Source organism: Macaca fascicularis, chromosome 16 (genome assembly GCF_037993035.2).
Source record: "Macaca fascicularis isolate 582-1 chromosome 16, T2T-MFA8v1.1".
Taxonomy (NCBI): Eukaryota; Metazoa; Chordata; class Mammalia; order Primates; family Cercopithecidae; genus Macaca; species Macaca fascicularis.
The window spans coordinates 70,139,203-70,162,868 of record NC_088390.1 but is presented as its reverse complement, the minus strand read 5'-3'; the positions used below and the strand labels follow the sequence as shown (position 1 = coordinate 70,162,868).

The window sequence follows — 23,666 nt, the reverse complement described above, 5'->3', positions numbered from 1 at the left end:
GTGAAACCCCGTCTCTACTAAAAAATACAAAAAAATAGCCAGGCGAGGTGGCGGGCGCCTGTAGTCCCAGCTACTCGGGAGGCTGAGGCAGGAGAATGGCGCAAACCCGGGAGGCGGAGCCTGCAGTGAGCTGAGATCCAGCCACTGCACTCCAGCCTGGGCGACAGAGCCAGACTCCGTCTCAAAAAAAAAAAAAAAAAAAAAAAAAAGAATGGTTGGGAAGGGAGTTAAATAACAATGGTTGGGAAGGCAGTTAAATTAAAAAAAAAAAAAGTAAGCTAGGGATAGTGGCTCACACCTGTAATCCTAGGAGGCTGAGGCAGGAGGATCACTTGAGGCCAGGAGTTTAAGACCAGCCTGGGCAAAATAGTGAGACCCCCCCCCCCATCTCTACAAATTTTTTTTAATTAGCTCAGTGTGGTGGCATGTGCTTATAGTCCCAGTTACTGGGGAAATTGAGGTCGGGGGATCACTTGAACCCAGGATGCCGAGGCTGCAGTGAGCCATGATTGCACACTGCACTCTGGTCTGGGCAACAAAGTGAAACCCTGTCTCAAACCAAAACCAAAAACAAAACCCACAGTGACATATCACAGTGACATACACCCACTAGGATGGCTATTAAAAAAAAGAAAATAACAAATGTTGGTAAGGATGGTGGAGAAACTGTAGCCCTCACTGATATGGTTTGGCTGTGTCCCCACCCAAATGCCATATTGAATTGTAGTTCCAATAATCCCCATGTGTCATGGCAGGGACCTAGTGGGAGGTAACTGAATCATGGGGGTGGTTATCCCCATGCTGCTGTTCTCCTGATAGTGAGTAAGTTCTCATGAGATCTGATGGTTTTATAGGGGGCTTTTCCCCATTTGCTTGGCCCTTCTCTCTCCTGTCGCCATGTGAAGGACGTGTTTGCTTTCCCTTCTGTCATGACTGTAAGTTTGTTAGGCCCCCCCAGCCATGCTGAACTGTGAGTCAATTAAACCTCTTTATTTATTTATTTATTTATTTATTTATTTTAATTTTTCTTTTGAGACGGAGTCTCAGTCTGTTGCCCAGGCTGGAGTATAGTAGCACAATCTCGGCTCACTGCAACCTCTACCTCCCAGGTTCAAGTGATTCTTCTGCCTCAGCCTCCTGAGTAGCTGGGACTATAGGTGTGCGCCACCATGCTCAGGTAATTTTTATATTAGTAGCAGAGATGGGGTTTCACCATGTTGGCCAGGCTGGTCTTGAACTCCTGACCTCGTGCTCTGCCCACCTCAGCCTCCCAAAGTGCTGGGATTACAGGCTGAGTTTGAGTCACTGTGCCTGGCCATCTCTTTCCTTTATAAATTACCCAGTCTCGGGCAGTTTTTTACAGCAGAGTGAGAATAAACTAATAAACTCATAAGTCGCTAGTGGGACTGTAAAATTGTGCAACCATTATAGAAAAGCTGGGCAGTTCCTCAAAAAGTTAGAGTTTTATCTTATGACCCAATAATTCGACGCCTAGGTATATACCTTATAGAATTGAAAACATATATTCATGTAAACACTTGTACACAAATGTTCATAGCAGCACTATTTAATAACCAAAAAATGAAAACAACCCAAATGTCTATCAACAGATGAACAGATATACAAAATGTGGTAAATCCATAAATGGAATATTTATTATTCAGCCATAAAATAGAATGACATACTGACAACATGTACAGATGACCCTTGAAAACACATGCTTAATCAAAGAAGCCAGACAAAAAAGGTTACGTACTGTATGATTCCACTTACATGAAATGTTCAGAATAGGTAAATCAAAAGAAACAGAAAGGTAAGTGCTTACCAAGCGCTGGGAAGAGGAGAGAAAGGGGAATAACTGCTAATGGGTACAGGGTTTCTCTTTGGAGTGATAAAAACGTTCTGGAGGCCAGGTACGGTGGCTCATGCCTGTAATCCCAGCACTTTGGGAGGCTGAGGCAGGCAGATTGCTCGAACTCAGGAATTTGAGACCAGCCTGGGCAACATGGTGAAACCCTGTCTCCATAAAAAATACAAAAATATTAGCTGGGTGTGGTGGTGTGTGCCTGTAGTCCCAGCTATTTGGGGGGCTGAGGCGGGGGAATCGCTTGAGTGCAGGAGGTCAAGGTTTGCAGTGAGCCATGTTTGCGCCACTGCACTCCAGCCTGGGCAACAGAGCAACACTCTGTCTCAGAAAAAAAAGAAAATGTTCTGGAATTAGATAGTGGTGTTGGTTGTACAACTCTATCAGCATACTAAAAACTACTGAATGGTATACTTTTAGACAATAAATTTTTCATCTCAATAAAGCTATAATTACAAAGACATAAATAAATAAAATTAAATCTCAGTAGATTTTTCATTTGGGATTCTCAGATCCTGACAGTGCAGGGTTTAAAGGGCAAACAGAAGAACAGAATTGAGGGATTTTAAATTAATCAAATGTAAGTTAGTCAACTCCCGATCACTAACACTAGTAGAGTATGTTAAGACATGTATGAACTAAAATAATAACAATGATTTATATTTGGCTTTAGAATAAAGAAACATCAGGAATTCTTAATGGAAATATTAACTGAAAAGAAGAGTACTAAACCATTCAGAAAAGTCTTCACTAAAAGAAAAATTTTAACTCCTCATCAAATAAAATAAAACTACACAGTGATGATCTGCCTCTCAAAGGGTCATGATGTTGCCCAGCTTTCTTGTCTTGCACCCCTACTCAATTTCCTCAAGGTACACGTTCTTTACTCAGCATAAATACACTGCAAAGCACCAGCCTAAGCTGACTGTAGCCTTTAATATTCTTCTTGGAGCTGGGAAAGCAGCCCAAAAACTGACATTCAAAAGAATTCCTTCCTGGGTGATATTCAAAGTAGAAATAAATAAGGACTCTTGGGGTGGAGTGAGGAGGAGGAGGAGTTAAAGAACTTATTCGAGCAGGTGCTAACATTTGAAACAAGCTCCGATCAAACGAAACTCTGAGAGAAGAAGCCGGCATTTATGACTGTAATAGATGACCTACTCACTGGTTTTTCATACCTCCCTAGCCCCTGCTAAACCCTCTGCTTCTTGTTAAGGCTGTGCTGGGAGAAAAAAAATAAGATACTCCTACAAAATGTAAAGCAGACAATATAAGCCCTAGCCCTGGTACTATACCTGATTCCACCACAGAATATTAGAGCTATCTGCACTGAATGAGTAGGGGGAATGGAGATGGCTGAGATGGCTGAGTAATCTCCCACTTAGTAAAAAACAGAAATCCCAGAGTTGTTGGAATTAAGAAAAGGGGGTCTAGAAAATGAAAACCTGCAGATGATATTAGAGGAACAAACTTTAAAGGCTCTGTTAAACAGAGAGAAAAACGGTAGGCATCTGCCCCTTTTGTCCCTGCCCCATCCATCTGCCTTCTTACCTCATTGTTCATGTAATGTAGATCAAGAGGTTGTCCAAATACTGTTGTCACCTTGTGCTCCACATCTTCATATTTCACAGGCCGGCTGAATGCTATAATTCTGAAAAGAAACAGAAAGAAAGGTTGGTTAACTGTACACTTAAAATGTAGGGTTTAAAAAGCAATGGTCTGAGTATATTCTTCCTTTCTTCTCAACATAGGATTCTCTGTTTTCTTTCACTCAGTTTGCCTTTTCCCGACTGTTTCCTTTTTTCCTCTTCTCTACTGTTACCTTTCACCCTCTAAGCATCTATCAGGTTTGACAACAGTACCCACAACTATTGCTCAGTCCCAACCATTCATCTACCACTTCAGCTTAGACTCTTCTGCCAATGACAGAAGAGGCCACTAGGTTTAAAAACTATGTTCCAACTACAAGAACACACAGATACATGGAAGGGGAACAATACACAGTGGGGCTGTTGGGACTTGGGGAGGGAGAGCATCAGGAAGAATAGCTAAAGCATACTGGGCTCAATACGTAGGTCATAGATTAATCTGTGCAGCAAACCACCACGGCACACGTTTAACTATGTAACAAACCTGCATATCCTACACACATAACCCAGAACTTAAAAGTTGAAAGAAAAAAAAGTTATTTAGGAAATAAGCTAGAAAACGTAGAGACTGGAGTAGCAGTACTGAAAACATGGCCTCAACTCCTAAGGGACTCAACTCTAAGACTTGAAAGGTCTTTTCCATTGTTCATCTTTGAGATGCCATAAAAATCTCCATACTGATTTTCCTCAGAATTAAGATTTTCTACTACAGAGTCACAGGAATTCCCCCTTGAGTTGGTGATATGCCTGATCAGTTTTCTTAACCAGTGTCATACCTGTGCATGTAAATAGTATTGATATTGAAGCTTGTCTGGAGAGACTCATTAGGTCAGTTTGAAGAACAATTTCTACAAATATAAGGTAGAGTAAGGACTCATCCAAAGAGGTGTAAAATATGATTTGTTATTAAATACTTCAGCAAAATTTAAAAGTGGGAATTGATTAAAAAAAAAAAGATTGGGAAAATGTTAGTAATGTTGAAGCTGGGTGACAGGTCCATGGGAGTTCAGTTTAATACTGTCTACTTTTGAGGGTGCTTGAAATTTCCATAATAAAAAGTTGTGGGTTTTTTTGTTTGTTTGTTTGGAAACAGTCTCGCTCTGTCACCTAGGCTGGAGTACAGTGGCATGGTAACGGCTCACTGCAGCTTTAACCTCTGGGGCTAAGGCAATCCTCCTGCCTCAGCTTCCCAAGTAGCTGGGACTACTGGCATGCAGGGGCTAATTTTCTATTTTGTGTAGGGATGGGCCTCAATAAGTTGCCCAGGCTGATCTCAGGCAATCCTCCCACGTCAGCCTTCCAAACTGCTGGTATTACAGGTGTAAGCCACCATGCTTGGCCAATAAAAAGTTTTAACGAATGTATTAGGTGGAACTATATGAGACTACTGATGGCCAACCACTTTTGATATACAAAAGCGGCAATTTTATATGGTTTCAACCTAATACTCTAGAACATAGATGATTAAAAATAATCAGAGACAAATGAAACAGAAAAGAATATCAGAAGGAAACTCATACACATATGTACTCTCAAATTTATATAAGAAAATACAGAATCAAAAAAAAATCTTGGGGGCCAAGCATGATGGCTCACACCTGTAATCTCAGCACTTTGGGAGGCCAAGGTAGGAGGCTCGCTTGAGGCTAGGAGCTCCAGAGCAGCCTGGGCAAGATAGTGAGCGCTCCTGTCTACTAAAAATTTTTTTAAAAATTAGCCAGGTGTGATAGCACATGCCTATAGTTCCAGCTACTTGGGGGGCTGAGGTGGGAGGATCACTTGAGCCCAGGAAGTCAAGGCTGTAGTGAGCTGTGATCATGCCACTGTACTCCAGCCTAGGCGACAGAATGAGACTCTGTCTAAAAAATATATATATATATATATATTTATATATATTTATATATATATATAAATATATTTATATATATATATATATAGAGAGAGAGAGAGAGAGAGAGAGAGAAGGAGAGAAAGAGAAGGTCTTCCTAACCATAACATAAAATACAGAAGACAAGCCAGGCATGATGGCTCATGCCTGTAATCCCAGCACTTTGGGAGGCTGAGGTGGGTGGATCATCTGAGGTCAGGAGTTCAAGACCAGCCTGGCCAACATGGCAAAACCCCATCTCTACTAAAAATTTGAAAATTACCTGGGTGTGGTGGCACATGCCCTGTAATCCCAGCTACTTGGGAGACTGAAGCAGGAGAATCACTTGAACCCAGGAGGAGGCGGAGGTTGCAGTGAGCTGAGATCACGCCACTGCACTCCAGCCTGGGCAACAGAGCGAGACTCCGTCTCAAATAAATAAATAAATAAATAAATAAATAAATAAATAAATAAATTTCTGATTTCAAAATAAACCATCAACAAAGTTAAATATCAAACTTTGAGAAAATACTTGTAAAAAATCAATAAAAGACAATCTAATAGAAAAGGCAAAAGATTAGACAATTCACAGAAGAATTTTAAGTGGCTAATAAAACATATGAAAAGATGCTCATTGTGACTAGAGAAATGCCTATTAAAACAACCTTCATCTCTTAGTAAACCTAGGCAGGATAAAATCAGACTAGTGTGTGTTGGAGCAGGTAGTATTCAGCCATGGGCCTGCACAGTTCTTGTCCTCTTCCATGCTGAGAGGAAGAAGAGTGTGGTTCTTTCTCATCTTCCCTGCTCCCCCAGAGTGGGAAGTGGTGTAACCAGAGGAAGATGCAATAAGCCACAAGAGAGAGGGATCTAAACCATTGGGTTTTAATAAAATCTGACCAGATAATTTCTTTCATGTTCCTCTGTGACAGGTTGGCTCAAATCGGTGAGAAGTATAAAAGCCTTCATCATCTAGAACTGTATCTGCACTATTCAATATGGCAGCCATTAGCCACATATGACTATTTAAATTTAAATTTATTAAACTGAAAATTGGTTCCTGAACAGGTACAGTGGCTCATGCCTGTAATCCCAGAACTCTGGAAGGCCAAGGCAGGCAGATCACTTGAGTCCAGGAGTTTAAAACCAGCCTGGGCAACATGGCAAAACCCTGTCTCTACAAAAATTACCTGGCTATGGCAGAGTGCCTGTTGTCCCAGGCACCTGGGAGGTTGAGGTAGGAGGACTGCTTGAGCCCAGGAGGTGGAGGCTCCATGATTATGCCACTGTACTCCAACCTGGACAACAGAGACCCTGTCTTTTTTCTTTTTTTTTTTTTTTTGAGACCAGTCTTGCTCTGCCGCCCAGGCTGGAGTGGCATTATCTCGGCTCACTGCAAGCTCTGCCTCCTGGGTTCAAGCCATTCTCCTGCCTCAGCCTCCCGAGTAGCTGGGACTACAGATGTGCGCCACCACACCCAGATAATTTTTGCATTTTTAGTAGAGACGGGGTTTCACCATGTTGGCCAGGCTGGTCTCGAACTCCTGACCTCAGGTGATCTTCCTGCCTCAGCCTCCCAAAGTGCTGGGATTACAGGCATGAGCCACTGTACCTGGCCCAGAGACCCTGTCTTAAAAGAAGAACGTTCCTCTGTCTCACCAACCACATTTCAAGTGCTCACTAACCACATGTACAGTAGCCATATGTGTACTGGATAGCACAGATATAGAATATTTCCATTATACAGCCGGGCGCGGTGGCTCAAGCCTGTAATCCCAGCACTTTGGAAGGCCGAGACGGGTGGATCACGAGGTCAGGAGATCGAGACCATCCTGGCGAACACGGTGAAACCCCATCTCTACTAAAAAGTACAAAAAAACTACCCAGGCGAGGTGGCGGGCGCCTGTAGTACCAGCTACTCGGGAGGCTGAGGCAGGAGAATGGCGAGAACCCGGGACGCGGAGCTTGCAGTGAGCTGAGATCCGGCCACTGCACTCCAGCCTGGGCGGCAGAGCGAGACTCCGTCTCAAAAAAAAAAAAAAAAAAAAAAAAAAAAAGAATATTTCCATTATAGCAGAAAGTTCTATTGGGCAACATTGATAGACTATTAATATAAACCATAATCTATCCTTCATGCAAAGCCTAACATCTCAAGAAGATAATTCCTTCATGTTTTTTTCCTTTGTCCATCACCACCTTTCATTTTTGGAAATCATACTGCTAACCAAATTAGTTTCATCTCCACTAGGAAATCCATTCAGACTATAATCCCTTTTTTTTTTTTTTTTTGGTGATGGAGTCTCACTCTGTCCCCCAGGCTGGAGTGCAGTGGCTCAATCTCGGCTCACTGCAACCTCCATCTCCCGGGTTCAAGTGATTCTCCTGCCTTAACCTCCCGAGTAGCTGGGACTACAGGCGCCAGCCACCACGCCCGGCTAATTTTTGTATTTTTAGTAGAGACAGGGTTTCACCACATTGGTCAGGCTGGTCTTGAACTCCTGACCTTGTTATCTGCCTGCCTCAGCCTACCAAAGTGCTGGGATTACAGGCGTGAGCCACCATGCCTGGCCCAGACTGTAATTCTTATATTTTTTTCTTCCAAATCAACTGTCCTAAGCAGTGATACTGTTAGGTGCTATCTAGATGGATTCTCTAGATAGAGGTGTTTTCTGAAGCCATTTGAAAGGATAGCTTTCTATTAATTCCTAATAGCAAATCATACCCCTCCTCCTTCAAGGCCTCAGCAACAGTTCAAAAGGGTCCAGCCTTTCTGGATAAAATACCAGAAGTCCAATCAGATGTCCCTAGCACACTATTGAAAAAGGATCACGATCAGAAATAAATTCTTCTGCATTTGGCCTGGCAATGAGCCATTCAAAACCCACAAAAGCAGCTTGAAAGTCTGATCAAGATCAGAGGCCAGGACTTCCAGATTAGGTAAGATCTAAACTGCTGCCATCCTATTGAATAACAGGCATTTTTAGGCCAGTGCTTCAAAGAGAGGTCTAACACCTGTGCAACCACCCCCATCAGTGTGTCATTAACGTTTCCAAAGGGAAGGAGATCTTAATCTACAATCCTTCTCCCCAGCCCTCCTGGGGCCAAGAGGGAGGACAGTCAGGGGTCTGGTCCCCATAGTCTCAAAGCAAAGGGAAAGTCAGCCCATCAGAATGAATACCTGTCATGGATAAGTGCGAAAAGTCATGACTTCCTTCCTCTTTTCTGTGAATTCTAATTCTATAAGGGCCTACATTTAGATAAATACTACCCATATTCCCGGTAAAAAGTTAAAAATGCCCACAATGACATTCTCTACAAAATCCTGACATGAAATACATGAAACTAGAGCTATGTGGCACAGAGTACTAACTCTGTTGGCTTCCCTGCACCAACTTCATTAAGTCCTCAATTCCACACATAGTACGCAAACACTGAAATGCCATGGCTCTGAAAACAGCTCCATAAAAAGATAATGCACTGTTTTCAAAACCTTGATAGCAATGTTCTGCTGCTCAGGGCTTCAGAAGGCCATTCCTGCCTGACCACCTTAAATATTTGTGGTTTCAACCTGGCAGCTTCTCTGAAACCAAACACACTTTCTCAGTGTAAGCCTGCTCACTGTAACTGCATACCACTTTGGGAACAGGGAATTCAGAAGAGCCTAACTGCATAATTGGGCTCCAACACAATTGAGCTTTTGATTGAAAACTCTCTATTGCTCTGAGTTTGGCCATCCCTTTAAAACTCAGGTTGGAAAGTGTGAAAAGTAGCAACAATGAAGTGACAATTTAACTTCTCTGCTAATGGCAGGACACAAGAAGAGCAGCTGGGGACAGAGCTCAGACCTTCCTCCCTCCAGGCCTGGAACTCACATGGGAGCAGAAGGACCCTGGCTCTGCAGACCACACTTTCCACAATGTTTCCACCGGGCTGCCTCTGACAACCTTGTAGGGTTGTGAATGTGTATTTTAAAGGGAGAATACTAGCCACAGGTCTCCTCTGGAGCCAGCTGCAAAGCAGGCTGAAAGGTACCAACTGCAGAGAACTACCAGAATCAAGAATGTTTGGAGGTACTAAGGTCCTATGGTGAGACTCTTAAAGTAGGAAGACCTCATACCAATGGGTATGCTTTTCACCTGTCCAAATGCTCAAAGCAAAGGAAAGCTGGGGGTGGGAGTGGGGGGTATATCAATGAGAGGGAAAGGCAAATAATGGAAAAATCACTGAAAGGCACATTTATGTGTACATGTGTCACACATGCACAAACACGCAAGGTCCCGAATATCCCATGACCAGAGCTCTGTATGCTTTCTGAATGTTTTCCTTAAATAACTTTAGAAATTAAGTACAGTCTGGCCGGGTGCGGTGGCTCAAGCCTGTAATCCCAGCACTTTGGGAGGCCGAGACGGGTGGATCACAAGGTCAGGAGATCAAGACCATCCTGGCTAACACGGTGAAACCCCGTCTCTACTAAAAAATACAAAAAAACTAGCCGGGCGAGGTGGCGGGCACTTGTGGTCCTGGCTACTCGGAAGGCTGAGGCAGGAGAATGGCGTAAACCCGGGAGGCGGAGCTTGCAGTGAGCCGAGATCCGACCACTGCACTCCAGCCTGGGTGACAGAGTGAGACTCCGTCTCAAAAAAAAAAAAAAAAGAAATTAAGTACAGTCACATTTTTTCTACTGAGAACTTCTACCTTGGCTTCCCACAAAAAATAACAATAACGAAAATACTGACAATGGAGAAAAGGACAGAAGAGTTTTGTAACATTACTTTCACTTCCCTAATGAGGTAAGATTTAGAACACAGACTGAAAAATTCCCCCTTTCTATGTCCTCAAAGGAGCTAAAATCTTTTACAACTGATGGACTTGGTTCAGCTTCCCATGACCTAGACACATCATGAAGAAACTTCTAATTCACCAACCTGACCATTGACGTGGACAAAGCCGGGGCTGCTCTACTGGGCACCATATCACAGGAGAATCCTGCCCTCCCTCTAAAGCCCACAGGTGACAGTGTCAGTGTGTCTGAAAGCCATGATTCTGAGTAGGGCCGGAGTCCTCATTTCCTAACAAAATGTCAGACCTCACAGCAGCAGACTAGAGCAGAATAGTAAAACATCAGCAGTTGAAATGGCTTCCAATGCTAAGATAGGAACAAGGTTCAATTAGCAGGCCAAGACAAGGGTGAAACTTTCCTCCCTTTATGCCCAATCCACCCCACTACCCAACCAGTGGCCCCATAAGGATCAGGACAGGAGAATGACTTCCATGAACTCAATGCTATTTGAGAAGTTTGGCATACATGAACACAACTACTCATCAGAAGGCAGACTTACCGCCTCTCCCCATTGTGCTCAAACTTGATTCTGACGTCACTCTGCCAAAAAGAATGATAGACAGGTTAGAGAATTCTCTGGAATGTTTCACTCCTGCCATTCCCAAGAAAGCCTTGAGCAGCCCGTTAGCAACATTAGGCATACATCCCTGATGGCTCCTGGTCCAGCTTCTTTTCCTAGATAGGCATGGGCATTCCTTTCCAATGAGTTAAAACTTCCAGTTCTAACATCAGAGGCAACAAAGCTCTTAGGGTAAGATCCTGAGGTGGCTGCCCAGCTCAGTTTCTATGCTGTGACATGCTGTTTCTAGCTTCACACACACCCTATTTCTACAACTGGCTCTGGAAGTTCCTCCCACTCTATCACCTCCTGATCAGGATATCTTTCCTTGTTGGCTGATGTGACTGAAGACAAAAAGAAATTTTGCTGCTGACGCTTTCTAGCTATATGACCACAAGCAAGTTACTTATCCTCTGTGAGTCTTAGTTTTTCCACCTGTAGAGTCAGCCTAAACATATCTTGCAGAGTTCTTAAGTAAATGTAAGTAAAACTTACAACTAAATGTAAGTAAAATACCTGACACATAATAGACATGCAATATTTGTTTTTTGCTGCTGCTGCCATTGGTACCACTATCACTGATTTCCCACGACCCTTCCAAAGCTACCCCAATGGTGGTAAAGTAGGACCTTATACACAGTCCCCAGCCTTTTCCAAAATGACCATGATGAGTAGCCTGTAAACTGCAAGAGAGTAGAGATCAAGTCTATCATGTTTTTTTTTTGTTTTTTTGTTTTTTTTGAGACGGAGTCTCACTCTGTCACCCAGGCTGGAGTGCAGTAGCATGATATTGGCTCACTGCAACCTCCGCCTCCCGGGTTCAAGCGATTCTCTTGCCTCAGCTTCCCGAGGCCTATCATGTTTCGATATCCCCAGTGCCAGGAAAAGGAAATGGCATATAATATTTGTGCTTAATATTTGTTAAGTGGTTGAATGAATTGAAGAACAGAACTAAGTATAAATATGAGAAATAAGAGGAAGTAGAAGTGTTAAAATGACAAAGAACAAATTAAGGAGAAAGAGATATTGCAAAAGAGATGTTACAAACAACTTGAGGGAGTTTAAAAAATGACAGGGAAAGGAGAGAGATATTACAGAAGAACAGGCGCAGAGGAAAAGAAAAGATGGGCAGGAAACCAGCAAATAACAGAGATAAAAAAGAGAATGAAGTCATAGTCGATGAAGAAAAATTATATTGAAGAAGACAAATTAATAGGCTATGGCTTGGAAGAAAGAGGGCTTAAGAGTATTTGAAGATGAGGAACACATAGCAAACACAGAAGATGACAGAAAAGGGAGTGAGTTTGAAAGGAAGGGTAGGTGCCTAAAGGACTCCCTTTTCCCAAGGCATTAGGGGACTAGACTTCTCTTCCAGTTCAATGAATCACAAGAGTAGTTCTAGTTTACACTGTAAAAATTATTAAAGACCCCAAAGAGCTTTTGCTTATGTGGATTATATCTATTGGTATTTACCATATTCAAAATTAAAACTGAGAAAATTTACTTTATTAATTTAAAATGGCAATTAAAGGCCAGGCACAGTGGCTCACAACTGTAATCCCAGCACTTTGGGAGGCCGAGGCGGGCAGATCACTGGAGGTTGAGAGTTCGAGACCAGCCTGGCCAACACAGTGAAACCCCATCTCTACTTAAATTACAAAAATTATGCCGTGAGTAGTGGCGCACACCTGTAATCCCAGCTACTCGGAAGGCTGAGGCAGGAGAATCACTTGAACCTAGGAGGCAGAGGTTGCAGTGAGCTGAGACAGTGCCGTTGCACTCCAGTCTGGGTGACAGAGCGAGACCCTGTCTCAAAAAAAATACAACCCTGATATAGCCTTCTTATCCTTTAAGATAACACATGGACCACTTTATCCATTAATAACAATGATAATAACTAATGTTTATTGAGCATTTACCACAAACCAAGCATTGTTCTAAGCATGTTTACATATATTAGTTAAACTGATCCTCAAAACAAGTACCATTATTATCTCTATTTTACAGAAAATAACTGAGTTACAACAAGATTCAGTAAGTTCCCCCAAGGTCAGGTCATATTGCTTGTAAAGGAAGAGGTAGGATTTGAACCCTGGAACTATGACTCTTAACTACCATGCTATGCTACAACTTAAGTCACACAGGCACTGAGAGCAGTTTTTCACTATCTTCTTTTTCCCGTTCCCCTGAAATTCTAAAGTTACCATGACAAGAGTCCTTTAAAGCAGAGTTGCCATGCTGTGATGCGCGGTCTCCAGGTTCCCACACTACTTCCTCAACTGGATCTGGAGTATCCTGAGTGCTCTATGAAGTTTGTAGTCCTGTCTGCCCCTGCAGGTGGGTTACACATCCTTTTACCTGTTCCTGCCTATCACCCAGCATACCTCGCTGTAGCTCTATTTTTTTTTTTTTTTTTTTTTTTTTTTTTTTTTGAGACGGAGTCTCGCTCTGTCGCCCAGGCTGGAGTGCAGTGGTGCTATCTCGGCTCACTGCAAGCTCCGCCTCCCGGGTTTACGCCATTCTCCTGCCTCAGCCTCCCGAGCAGCTGGGACTACAGGCGCCCGCCACCTCGCCCGGCTAATTTTTTTGTATTTTTAGTAGAGACGGGGTTTCATTGTGTTAGCCAGGATGGTCTCGATCTCCTGACCTCGTGATCCGCCCGTCTCGGCCTCCCAAAGTGCTGGGATTACAGGCTTGAGCCACCGCGCCCGGCCTATTGTTTTAATTAATAAATTTTATTTTTAGAACAGTTTTAGATTTACAGAAAAACTGAGCATATACAGCAGAGTTCTGATACATCCTTCTCCCCTCTGTACACAGTTTCCCCTGTTATTGTTATTACAGAGACAGGGTCTTACTCCTGCCACCCAAGCTGGAGTGCAGTGTTACGATCACGGCTCACTGCAGCCTCGACTTCCCAGGCACAGGTGACTGATTCTCCCACCTCAGCCTCCCATGTAGCTGGGACTACAAACAGGCACATATCACCGCACTGGGCTAATTTGTAACTTTTTGTAGAGATAGGGTCTTGCCATGTTGCCCAGGCCAGTCTCAAACTCCTGGGCTCAAGCAATCTGTCCACCTCAACCTCCCAAAGTGCTGGGATTACAGGCATGAGCAACCACACTCAGCCAGTTTCCCCTATTATTAATATCTTACATTAGTATGGTGTATTTCTGTTAAAATTAATCGATACTGATATACCAACTAAAGTCCATAGTTTATTCACATATTTCCTCAGGTCTTTTTTCTTTGTCTAATTTTTTTTTTTTCATTTTTAAAAGTTTTGGGCCAGGTATAGTGGCTCATGCTTCTAATCCCAACACTTTGGGAAGCCGAGGTTTGAGGAGCCCAGGTTTGTTTGAGCCCAGGTGTTTGACATCAGTCTGGGCAACATAGCAAAACGCCATCTCTACAAAAAATACAAAAATTAGCTGGTTCTGGTGGCACATGCCTGTAGTCTCAGCTACTTGGGACGCTGAGGCAAGAGGATTGCTTGAGCCCAGGGGGGCTTGAGGTTGCAGTGAGCCATGATCAGCCACTGGACTCCAGCCTGGGTGAAAGAGCAAGGATTCTGTCTCAAAAATAAACTAAAAAAAAAAAAAAAAAGGTTAAAAAATAAACAACAGCTTTCATTCTTAAACTGGGACAACATTTTATTTATTTTTTTAATTTTATTTTTTTATTTTTGGAGACAGAGTCTCGCTCTGTTGCCCAGGCTGCAATGCAGTTGGCGCGATCTCGGCTCACTGCAGCCTCTGTCTCCTGGGTTCAAGTGATTCTCCTGCCTCAGCCTCCCAAGTAGCTGGGATTACAGGCATGCACCACCACGCCTGGTTAATGTTTGTATTTTTAGTAGAGACAAGGTTTCACCATGTTGGCCAGGTTGGTCTCGAACTCTTAACCTCAAGTGATCCGCCCGCCTTGGCCTCCCAAAGTGCTCGGATTACAGGCGTGAGCCACTGCGCCCAGCCCTAGGAACACTGTATTTAGATATACTAACAAAGGAATCTCCTCAGTCCCTTTATGGAACTGAAGGAACTAAATTTATTTCATAATGAGCCATAACCTAAGCACTGCTCTACAAGAATTTATTCAGAAAGGGAATTAAACTTTTGTTCCAAACCACAAATCACTGTTACTTAAGACTAACCGAGCCTGTGACCAAAAAGCAGTGTAAACAAAGATGCTTCTTTGATGCCACGACAGCCTTACAAGCTTCCATGAACCACATGATAGGCCCAAAGGTTCCTAAATCTGAATTTCACCTGTCAGGCTGACCATAATAAGTCATAGATAAGGGAAGTTCAGATAAAGATAATTTGATTCAATGCCTTCCAGCCAGCCATTCTCCTTGTCCTCTCTGAGGCATTTCACACTGGTGGCCAACTCTATTTCCAACTTCTGTGACTCTATCCCAGCACAGGGAACCTGCTACCACTCTGACCACTTCTGCTTCTTTGCTGGTTCCTCTTGTTCATGCCCTCTCCCACCCCTCCCCAAACATGTGACCATTCCTCAACCTTGCGACTTCTGACTTTTGGGTTTCTCCTGCTCTGCACACACTTCTCAGTGGGCCTCTAAATAGAAGAGTCCTCAATCTCTGTATCTAGCCCCAATCTCTGAAGCAAGGCTCATCTGCTTGCCACGTATCTGAGGCCAATATGTAGTTGTTAAGAATGTAGCACTGGAGTCCAACTGCCTGCTTCAAATCTTGGCTCTACAACTTCCTAGCTGTGTAACCTCAAACTTAGGTTGGTGCAAAAGTAATTGCAGTTTTTGCCATTAAACCTAATTGCACTAGGCCGGGCGAGGTTGCCTTGTAATCCCAGCACTTTGTGAGGCTGAGGGCAGATCACGAGGTTAGGAGTTCGAGACCAGCCTGGCCAACATGGTGAAACCCCGTCTCTACTAAAAATACAAAAATTAGCCGGGTGTGGTGATGGGCACCTATAATCCCAGCTACTCGGGAGGCTGAGGCAGGAGAATTGCTTAAGCCCAGGAAGTGGAGGCTGCAGTGAGCTGAGATATACGCCGCTGCAGTGAGCTGAGATCACGCCACTGCACTCCAGCCTGGGTGACAGAGCAAGTCTCCGTATCAGGGAAAAAAAAAAAAAAAAGTAATGGCACTGCAGCCTCATACTTAACCTATGACTTAGTTTCCTCATCTGTAAAGTGAGAATGATAGTTTCCAACTCATAGAATTATCAAAATAATTAAATCATATAATTGGGTAAAGTGATTAGAACAGTACCTCATATACAAGTGGTTGGTAAATGATAATACAGGTCCATTATCCTTTAGCCAAAATTCTTGGGGCCAAAAGTGTTTCAGAATGCATATTTTGGATTTAGAGGGGTAGTATGGTACATGTTCTATAAATCACGTGATGTCTCCCCAGGGAGTGGAGTGGAGGGTGGCTGAGACAGTACTCCTATGGTAAAGGCAGAATGCTCAAGTATTTCCTGCACCTCTTAAAAGTTAGTTTGGGGGTTTTGTCCCTAGTTCTGACCAAGAGCCAGGGACAGAATCAAGTTCTATACTCTTTTCCCTGGCAGGCACATGTCCTAGGACAGAGGAGTCTCCCTCAATCCAGGTTGCTAAGTGACTCTGGGCAACACTGTTCTCCCCTTCCTTGTATTAGGCATACTGTGTTAAGTCACTGAGATTTGGAGACTATTTGTTAACAGAGTACATGCTTTTTATCCAAGCTATCCTAATTTTTGCAATGAAAAGTATGAATACTCACAATAAGTAGAATAAAGAAAGACTATAAATTGCCCTGTCTCTACTCAGGACAGGTCTGGTTGCCAAATGAGTCTGCTACAAATTAAAAAATAATAAATAGAAACCAGAAACTAAAAATGCCCGTTTAGTTTGTAGTAATGTTTGGATCTCAGAACTGCAGATAACAGATTATGGACCTGCAAAAATCAACATACACATATACACATACCTCACACACTCTTGAGGTTTTTTCCCACTGTAATCTCAAACTTAATCTAGCCATATGTATCTACATCAACTACTCTCCTGAACTAGTCTCCCTTCTCAACTATTACTTTCTTTTCAGAGATGGAGTCTCGTTATGTTGTCCAGGCTAGAGGGCAGTAGCTATTCACAGGCACAATCATTGTGTGCTACAGATTTGAGCTCCTGGGCTCAAGTGATCCTCCTGCCTCAGCCTCCCAAGTAGCTGGGACTACAGGTGCATGTCACCATGCCTGGCTCAGTGTCACTATTTCTAACATTGGTACTGCTGTGCTCCTGGTTATACAGGTTCACACCTCTGAGTAATACTTGATTCTTTCCTTCCTTTTCCCCCTCACAGCCAGGGAGCAAATTCCAATTCTCCTCTCAAAGGCCTCCAGTATAAGACTCTGCTTCCCATTCTCACTGGTATCACCTTCAGTGAGACCCTTTCCCCTTGATCCGAGTCCTAAAGCCACCTTTATACATTTCAGCTCCCCATTTCCAACCCACTCTGCGTTCCTCTACAGTTCCAACCATCTCAATCACCTTTTTCACCATGTTCCCTCTTTGTTCATAAGGTAATCGGTGATACCCACTATCTATGGAATAAAGTCTAAATTCTCTGATATCACTCAAAGCCCTCTGGGATTTAGGTTCACTCAGTTTACCTGAACATCTCACACTGTTTGTTCCCCACAGGAATCCCCCTTTCAAGCCAGATCAATGCTCACCTTGTTTCCTGATACATGCCATGTTTGCTTCTTCCCCAAGGTCTTTAATCATTCTGTTTCCTGACTTGGAGTGCCACCCTTCCTCCGTTCCACCTAACTGTTTATACTTCCTTCACAGCCTAGTTGAAGTTCCTTTCCACCTGAAATGACTCCATAGCTCTTTTGGCCCAAGCTCATCTTTCACTTTCCTGGCTTTCTATAGCACTTACTCTCTTTACCACACAGTGAGGCACAGTTACATCATACTTTATTTCTTTCTTTCATGTAGTCCTCACTTCCCAGTAAGACTGCATGATTCCTGGGGTACAACGAATATGACATACCTTTTTTCTTTCTTTTTTTTTTTTTTTGAGATGGGGTCTTGCTCTGTCGCCCAGGCTGGAGAGCAGTGGCGCGATCTCGGCTCACTACAACCTCCGCCTCCCAAGTACAAGCGATTCTCCCAGCTGAGCCTCCCAAGTAGCTGGGATTACAGGCACCTGCCATCATGCTCAGCTAATTTTTGTCTTTTTGTAGAGACAGGGTTTTCACCATGTTGGCCAGGCCAGGTGATCTGCCCTCCTCGGCCTCCCAAAGTGCTGGGGTTACAGGCGTGAGCCACCACTCCCAGCCAACATACATTTCTTTTGTGTGTCTGAGAAGCCTGACCATAAGTACATGTTAAACTGAATGGAGGGTGTCAGCTACTGAAAAAAAAAGTTCTAGTACAGAAATTCAGGTCTAAGCAGCTTCATGTCCCCTGCCCACCACAGGCAATCCGGTGAGAGCAGTAGTGAGAGCCACGCTCAGGAGAGAGACAGTGCAGGCCGCCAGGTTGAGCTACAGATTCAGGAACTCAGCAGGAACAATAGGAATAACTGACAAGAATACTAAAGCAGAAATGACCTTTTCACAGTCTGGACTCAACAGGTGAACATGTAGCCCAAAAAGCTTTCAAGAATCCAGAAAAATCAGGAATTTTAACCAAACATTTATGAAATAATTTGACCTGAAAAAGGCCTCAGTTAGCCATCATTCTTATCCTCGCTCTGATTCTGTACTGATTTCTCTCCCTGCATTTGCTACATACCTTTAATGCCTCCCCACATTTCTGGAATTGCAGTCCTTATTTTGCCAAAGAGAGTAAGTGAATGAAAGGAAAAAAAAACAGAACAAAAATTAAAATTTTATTTTTAAGCATGACTCAGGAAAGTTGTAGGAGATCAGTGGAAGAGATGATTATAAAGCAACTATAATGCCAGGCTTGTGTGTTGCTTTATATCTTATTTTCAAACTAGCCAGCCCATCTTATCAACAACCCTTGAAAGAGAAAGGAGGTGTTAAAAGAGCCAGGTCTTTCACACTGAAAGCAAAAGACAGTCTGCTCAATCATTGACCCTGCTGGGGGAACAGCTCCTTGAATTCTCTTCCTCTAGAAATGATAGCCAAGGCCCTGCCCTGCTTGTACCTATCATGAAGAAAGCAGCTTTTCTGTTCTAAAGCACCCACTCATGAACATCTGGAGGGTTAGATCCAGAATCCAGCCTCTATTCAAGTATCTACTTACCCTTTTGATAAGATTCAAGGGAAACAGGAATCCATGGAAATAAGGATTCCATTTCTTCCTCCACTGGGATTTTCAGAAATTAGGCTAGCTTCAGAAATTTGCAAAGATCATCAGATAAACAGTAATGATAATCCCATAAAGATAGAAAAACCTTAATCCTTTCAGTTCCACAACACTATGGACAGTTCTAGTTAGAAGCTTTCCCCAAAGCTCATACCTGCAGTGCCAAAACATAAGAAGTGACATAACCACTACAACTTTACATTTGTACATTTGTTTTACAATGTACAAAATATTTCACATTCTGTCTATGATCTTACAACAATCTTAAGAGGTAGACACAGTGAGTATTAAGTCTATATTTCGGATGGAAAAACTCACTTCAGAAAGGTTATATGACTTATACACAATAAAATTACTGTGACTAGGAATCAGAAGACTTGGGATTTACCTCCTGCCTCTACTCAATACCTTTGTGTAAAAGCTGTGTAAACCTTATACACATGCTTATAGTGTTGTTGTTAACTGTTATTGAAAGCACTCTATAAATTATAAAACCCTGCGTTCATACATGAGTAACAACTCTATGACTCCTAGGCCAGCATTCTTTTTTTTTTGGTTGGTCTCAGTTTTTAATCGTGGCAGGACCTCACGCACTTGCACGTGTGCGCGCATACACACACACACACACACACACACACACACACACTAAGGCTTCAGATCTTGTTGAAAGCTGCAATGTTGACACTCTACACATGCTCTCAAACTTGGTAATCTCCTCTTCCAGAAAGTTTGTCCCTACCTTGTCATCCTCCACCACACACTGAATCTGCAGCTTCCGGATACCAAAGCCCATGGGCACCAGCTTGGAGGCCCCCCCAGACCAGCCCGTCCAGCTGGATGAAGCGCATACAGGCCTCCAATTGGGCTATGTTGGTCTCATTGTCCCAAGGCTTGACGTCCAGCAGGATGGAAGACTTGGCCACCAACGCAGGCTTCTTGGCCTTCTTCTCCACATACCACCGCAGCCACTTCTCCCACAGCCGGAATGCCTCCTTGTCTTCCTCCTCATTGTCGCTGCCAAACAGGTCAATGTCATTGTCCTCGTCACCCTCTGCTAGTGCGGCTGCCTTCTTGGCTGGGGGCTCCACTTGGCGCATGGGAGACACATGCTGGATCTGCACGGCTGTGTCCCTGTGGCCAGACAAGCTCTTCTCCAGCATGTTCAGTCATAGGCCAGCACTCTTTTCACTATACTAAGTTGTCAGACCCATAGAGAACTAACACCTATTGATAACGCACTGTGTGTCAATGACTGCTAAAGGGACACTGCACATCATGGCCTGCAAAACTATCCATAGGACCCAGCCACACGTAGGATGTGCCACACATCTAAGAATATTCAGTCAGCTCTAACCATGCTGTAGGCTTCCAGAGACCCAATATACAAAAGGGAGAATACAGAGAATGCTCCTAGTGTACAGTATTCTCTGTACTCCTAGAATACAGAGAATACAGAATCTACCTCCTAGAAAATAGTTAATAGCTCATTGCCCACGTACTTCCATAGCTGCCTATTTGTTCTCAAATCCATTCTCTTTTTCAATTACTTACCAAGCTTGTTTACTTAGGGAAGGGGATGTCTCAAGTCTTGCCAAGCAGAGATATTAAATTAGATTTTTCAGTTCTTCCAGGCCTCGGCCCCCAAATAATCCTGTTAATGAACCCACAACTCCTCTGGCTTTCCTTGCTGGGCCAAGCTTGAGCCCCATGAAGCTGTGCCAGTCTCAACTCTGTCTTGTAGCCAGCACTGCCATTCTCATAGTGAAAGGCTGTTAGCCTCTGCCAGCACCATTCCACCCTTGAATAAACAACCTTTTCAGCTAGCCAAAATGCTTAGTTTCTTTCAACTAGGATTCTGCAATTTGAATCTGTAATCCAATTAGACATTTCTTAACCAAATTTGGCAACTCTTTACCATTTAAATTAGGTTTTGATCTTTCATTCCTCTCTCTTCCTAAGCATGGACTTTCTGGTAGAAGAACTGGTAATGAAGAAAACTATTTCATTCTGTCTCAGGCCAAGGCTAACAAAAACTATGATAATAATAATAAATGTGTAACTCTGTGAATTATAAAGTCCTATGTTAAATAATAATTAATATCACCAGGCTCTTTTCATTATATTAGGCTATAAATACCTCTCCCCCACATCTTCCCCGCACTGCCTCTTACCCCGTCTTTCCTAGAGATGCATTTGCTGAGACTTTGGCTTTTTCTGCTTTCAGAATTTTGCTGAAGAATATCCCTCTTGGTCAGAAGTGAAACATCTGCTACACTTCCCAGGACAGGCCATTCTATAACCTTGACTTCATTAAGAGGAAAAGCTATCTTAGCATTTTATTTCCCCTTTTGCCCATATTAACATAAAACTTTGAGCTTCAATTTCTAAACAGCCATACTAGTTCCACATCTTCACATTCTTCCTAAAACAGAATCTTAAGATAGGATTCCCATTATTAGCTTATCGCAATGTATAGAAACTCATGACGTGTGTAAGGAATGAACATACTAATGAATCTCTACACATCTCCAAGCATATACATAATTTCTTGCCCAATAAATCAACAGTCCCTTACATAGTACCTAAAGTTGTGCTGTCCAATACAATAGCCACCAGCCACAAGTGGCTGTCTAAATTAATTAAAATTACATAAAATTTAAAATTTAGTTCCTTAGTTGCTCAACAGACACACGTGGCTAGTGGCTACAATACCACATTGGACAGCACAGATATAAAACATGTCTGTCATCACAGAAAATTTATTGGACAGCACTGATAGAGGCTGCTTATCAATAACACTGTTGTGAGAAATGGTGACTAGAAGCACTGAACACAGGTCACGGGTAACCAATACTTTTTACAAACAACTTGTTCGGGAAGTGAATTCCGCTGTTGCAGCATGAATAGCAGACTTAAAAGTACATTTTGGCTTTAACAGGTAATCTGGATCCTTACCAAAAATTTCTTTTTCTCACTGGCCCCTGCACATGAGCTTGTTGTTACTGTGGGGCTGTTCAGAAGGGCTGAGCTGCTGCTGTTGTGTTTTTTCTTTAAAAACAAAAACACTGAGGTTAATAATTTGTTTCCTTCGTGCAACATAAGTTTGACAACATTAAAGTAAATCATGGATCCAAAGATCTAGTACCTCTTGTTAAGATTACTTCCTGGCCGGGCACGGTGGCTCACGCCTGTAATCCCAGCACTTTGGGAGGCCGAGATGGGCGGATCACTAGGTCAGGAGATCGAGACCATCCTGGCTAACATGGTGAAACCCCGTCTCTACTAAAAAATACAAAAAACTAGCCAGGAGAGGTGGCGGGCGCCTGTAGTCCCAGCTACTCGGGAGGCTGAGGCAGGAGAATGGCGTGAACCCAGGGGGTGGAGCTTGCAGTGAGCTAAGATCCGGCCACTGCACTCCAGCCTGGGCGACAGAGCCAGACTCCGTCTCAAAAAAAAAAAAAAAGATTACTTCCTAACAAATAGTCAATCCTTTTTACAGTCTTCTGCCTTCATAACCACTGACTTCACTCTAACAGTGCAGCAGCAGGCACAGCAAAAGATCAAGACTTCCCTCATCACAGCTTTTAGGCTCTAAGCAGAAGGAGTCCTAAAAAGGAATCCTCCTTCAAGGAACTATCAGTAACCATTCCACCCCTCCTTTTCCCAGCCTGGACCTTTTGGGCCTTCCAATTCAAGAAAGCTTCCCCTTTTTACCCACTAACTGATACTCATGCCAATAGTCCAGTGTGGAGAAAGATCAGCTAACTGGAGCAATGTTACCAAGCACACTCTACATAGGAAGACAGGAAGGAAAGTGAGGTCATTAGGCTCAAGCATGGGGGAGGGGACTCACTTCTGGTAAAATGCTCCTTCCAAAAGTGGCTTTGAATACAAATGAGTTATAGCAAGGGAGAACTCAAACAGTCAGACAGAATAACATCTGAAAACAGTGTAAGAATGGGCCCTTATCTGTTTATATACCTCCAGTACTGTAAGGTAACAACAACAAAAGCAGCTTTTTAAACTAATCCTTCTGTTTTAACATGAAACAAAAGGACTCCTCTTCCCTTGGGGTCCCTAGGATTCCTAAAGGCAGGAAATACTCTGGAAGGCTCTATCTAGCAGACCACAGACAGGAAAAGTTCTAGGGCCTTATACTATCTCTAGGAACCAATTCTGAAGAATTGGTAAACAAGATGCAAATGAGAAGAAAAGAGGTTAGCTGATAAACAGAACCACAAGGGAGAATGCCATAGACAAATTTTCATCAAATATGCCCAATATAGCTGATGTAGCATTAGATACCGACTAGGAAGGAAAGCTCCCCATCATTCACTCCTCTCTGCAGGCCAAAGTACCCAGGAAACAGGTAAGTGGCACTACGGGTGAGAAGAAGATTCTCAATGACACACAATTTTAAATGTTAAGAAAAATAGGCAATGTTTTCCTAAGGAAGCATACAACTCTCAATAAAACAGGCACTATCAACTACCTGGGTTAATAAGGTAAAGCAAACAGTAATAACAAAATCACTCATTATTGCCTTTAGAATATACTATGTGACATTTTAATTA

At 43.0% G+C, this 23,666-nt stretch overlaps 1 protein-coding gene across 8 annotated transcripts in view; it reads right to left on the bottom strand.

Moving 5' to 3' along the window:
• Nucleotides 1–23,666, bottom strand: part of MAP3K3 (mitogen-activated protein kinase kinase kinase 3) — a 75,485-nt gene that overhangs the window by 39,322 nt on the left and 12,497 nt on the right. For 3 of the 8 annotated variants that reach the window (XR_012426010.1, XM_005584643.5, XM_015438698.4), the window contains exons 3-5: nucleotides 22,048–22,140; nucleotides 10,720–10,760; nucleotides 3,416–3,515 (exon numbers count right to left, since the gene is read on the bottom strand). Coding sequence is in view for 7 of the 8 variants with exons in the window: in XM_005584643.5 (XP_005584700.1) it covers nucleotides 3,416–3,515; nucleotides 10,720–10,760; nucleotides 22,048–22,140 (234 nt within the window). In the remaining variant the exon portion in view is untranslated. Of the gene's footprint in view, nucleotides 1–3,415; nucleotides 3,516–10,719; nucleotides 10,761–18,552; nucleotides 18,588–19,831; nucleotides 20,107–22,047; nucleotides 22,141–23,666 lie in introns of those variants that run through there. The other 5 variants (XM_005584644.5, XM_005584645.5, XM_065531835.2 and 2 more) reach the window with 4 other exon arrangements.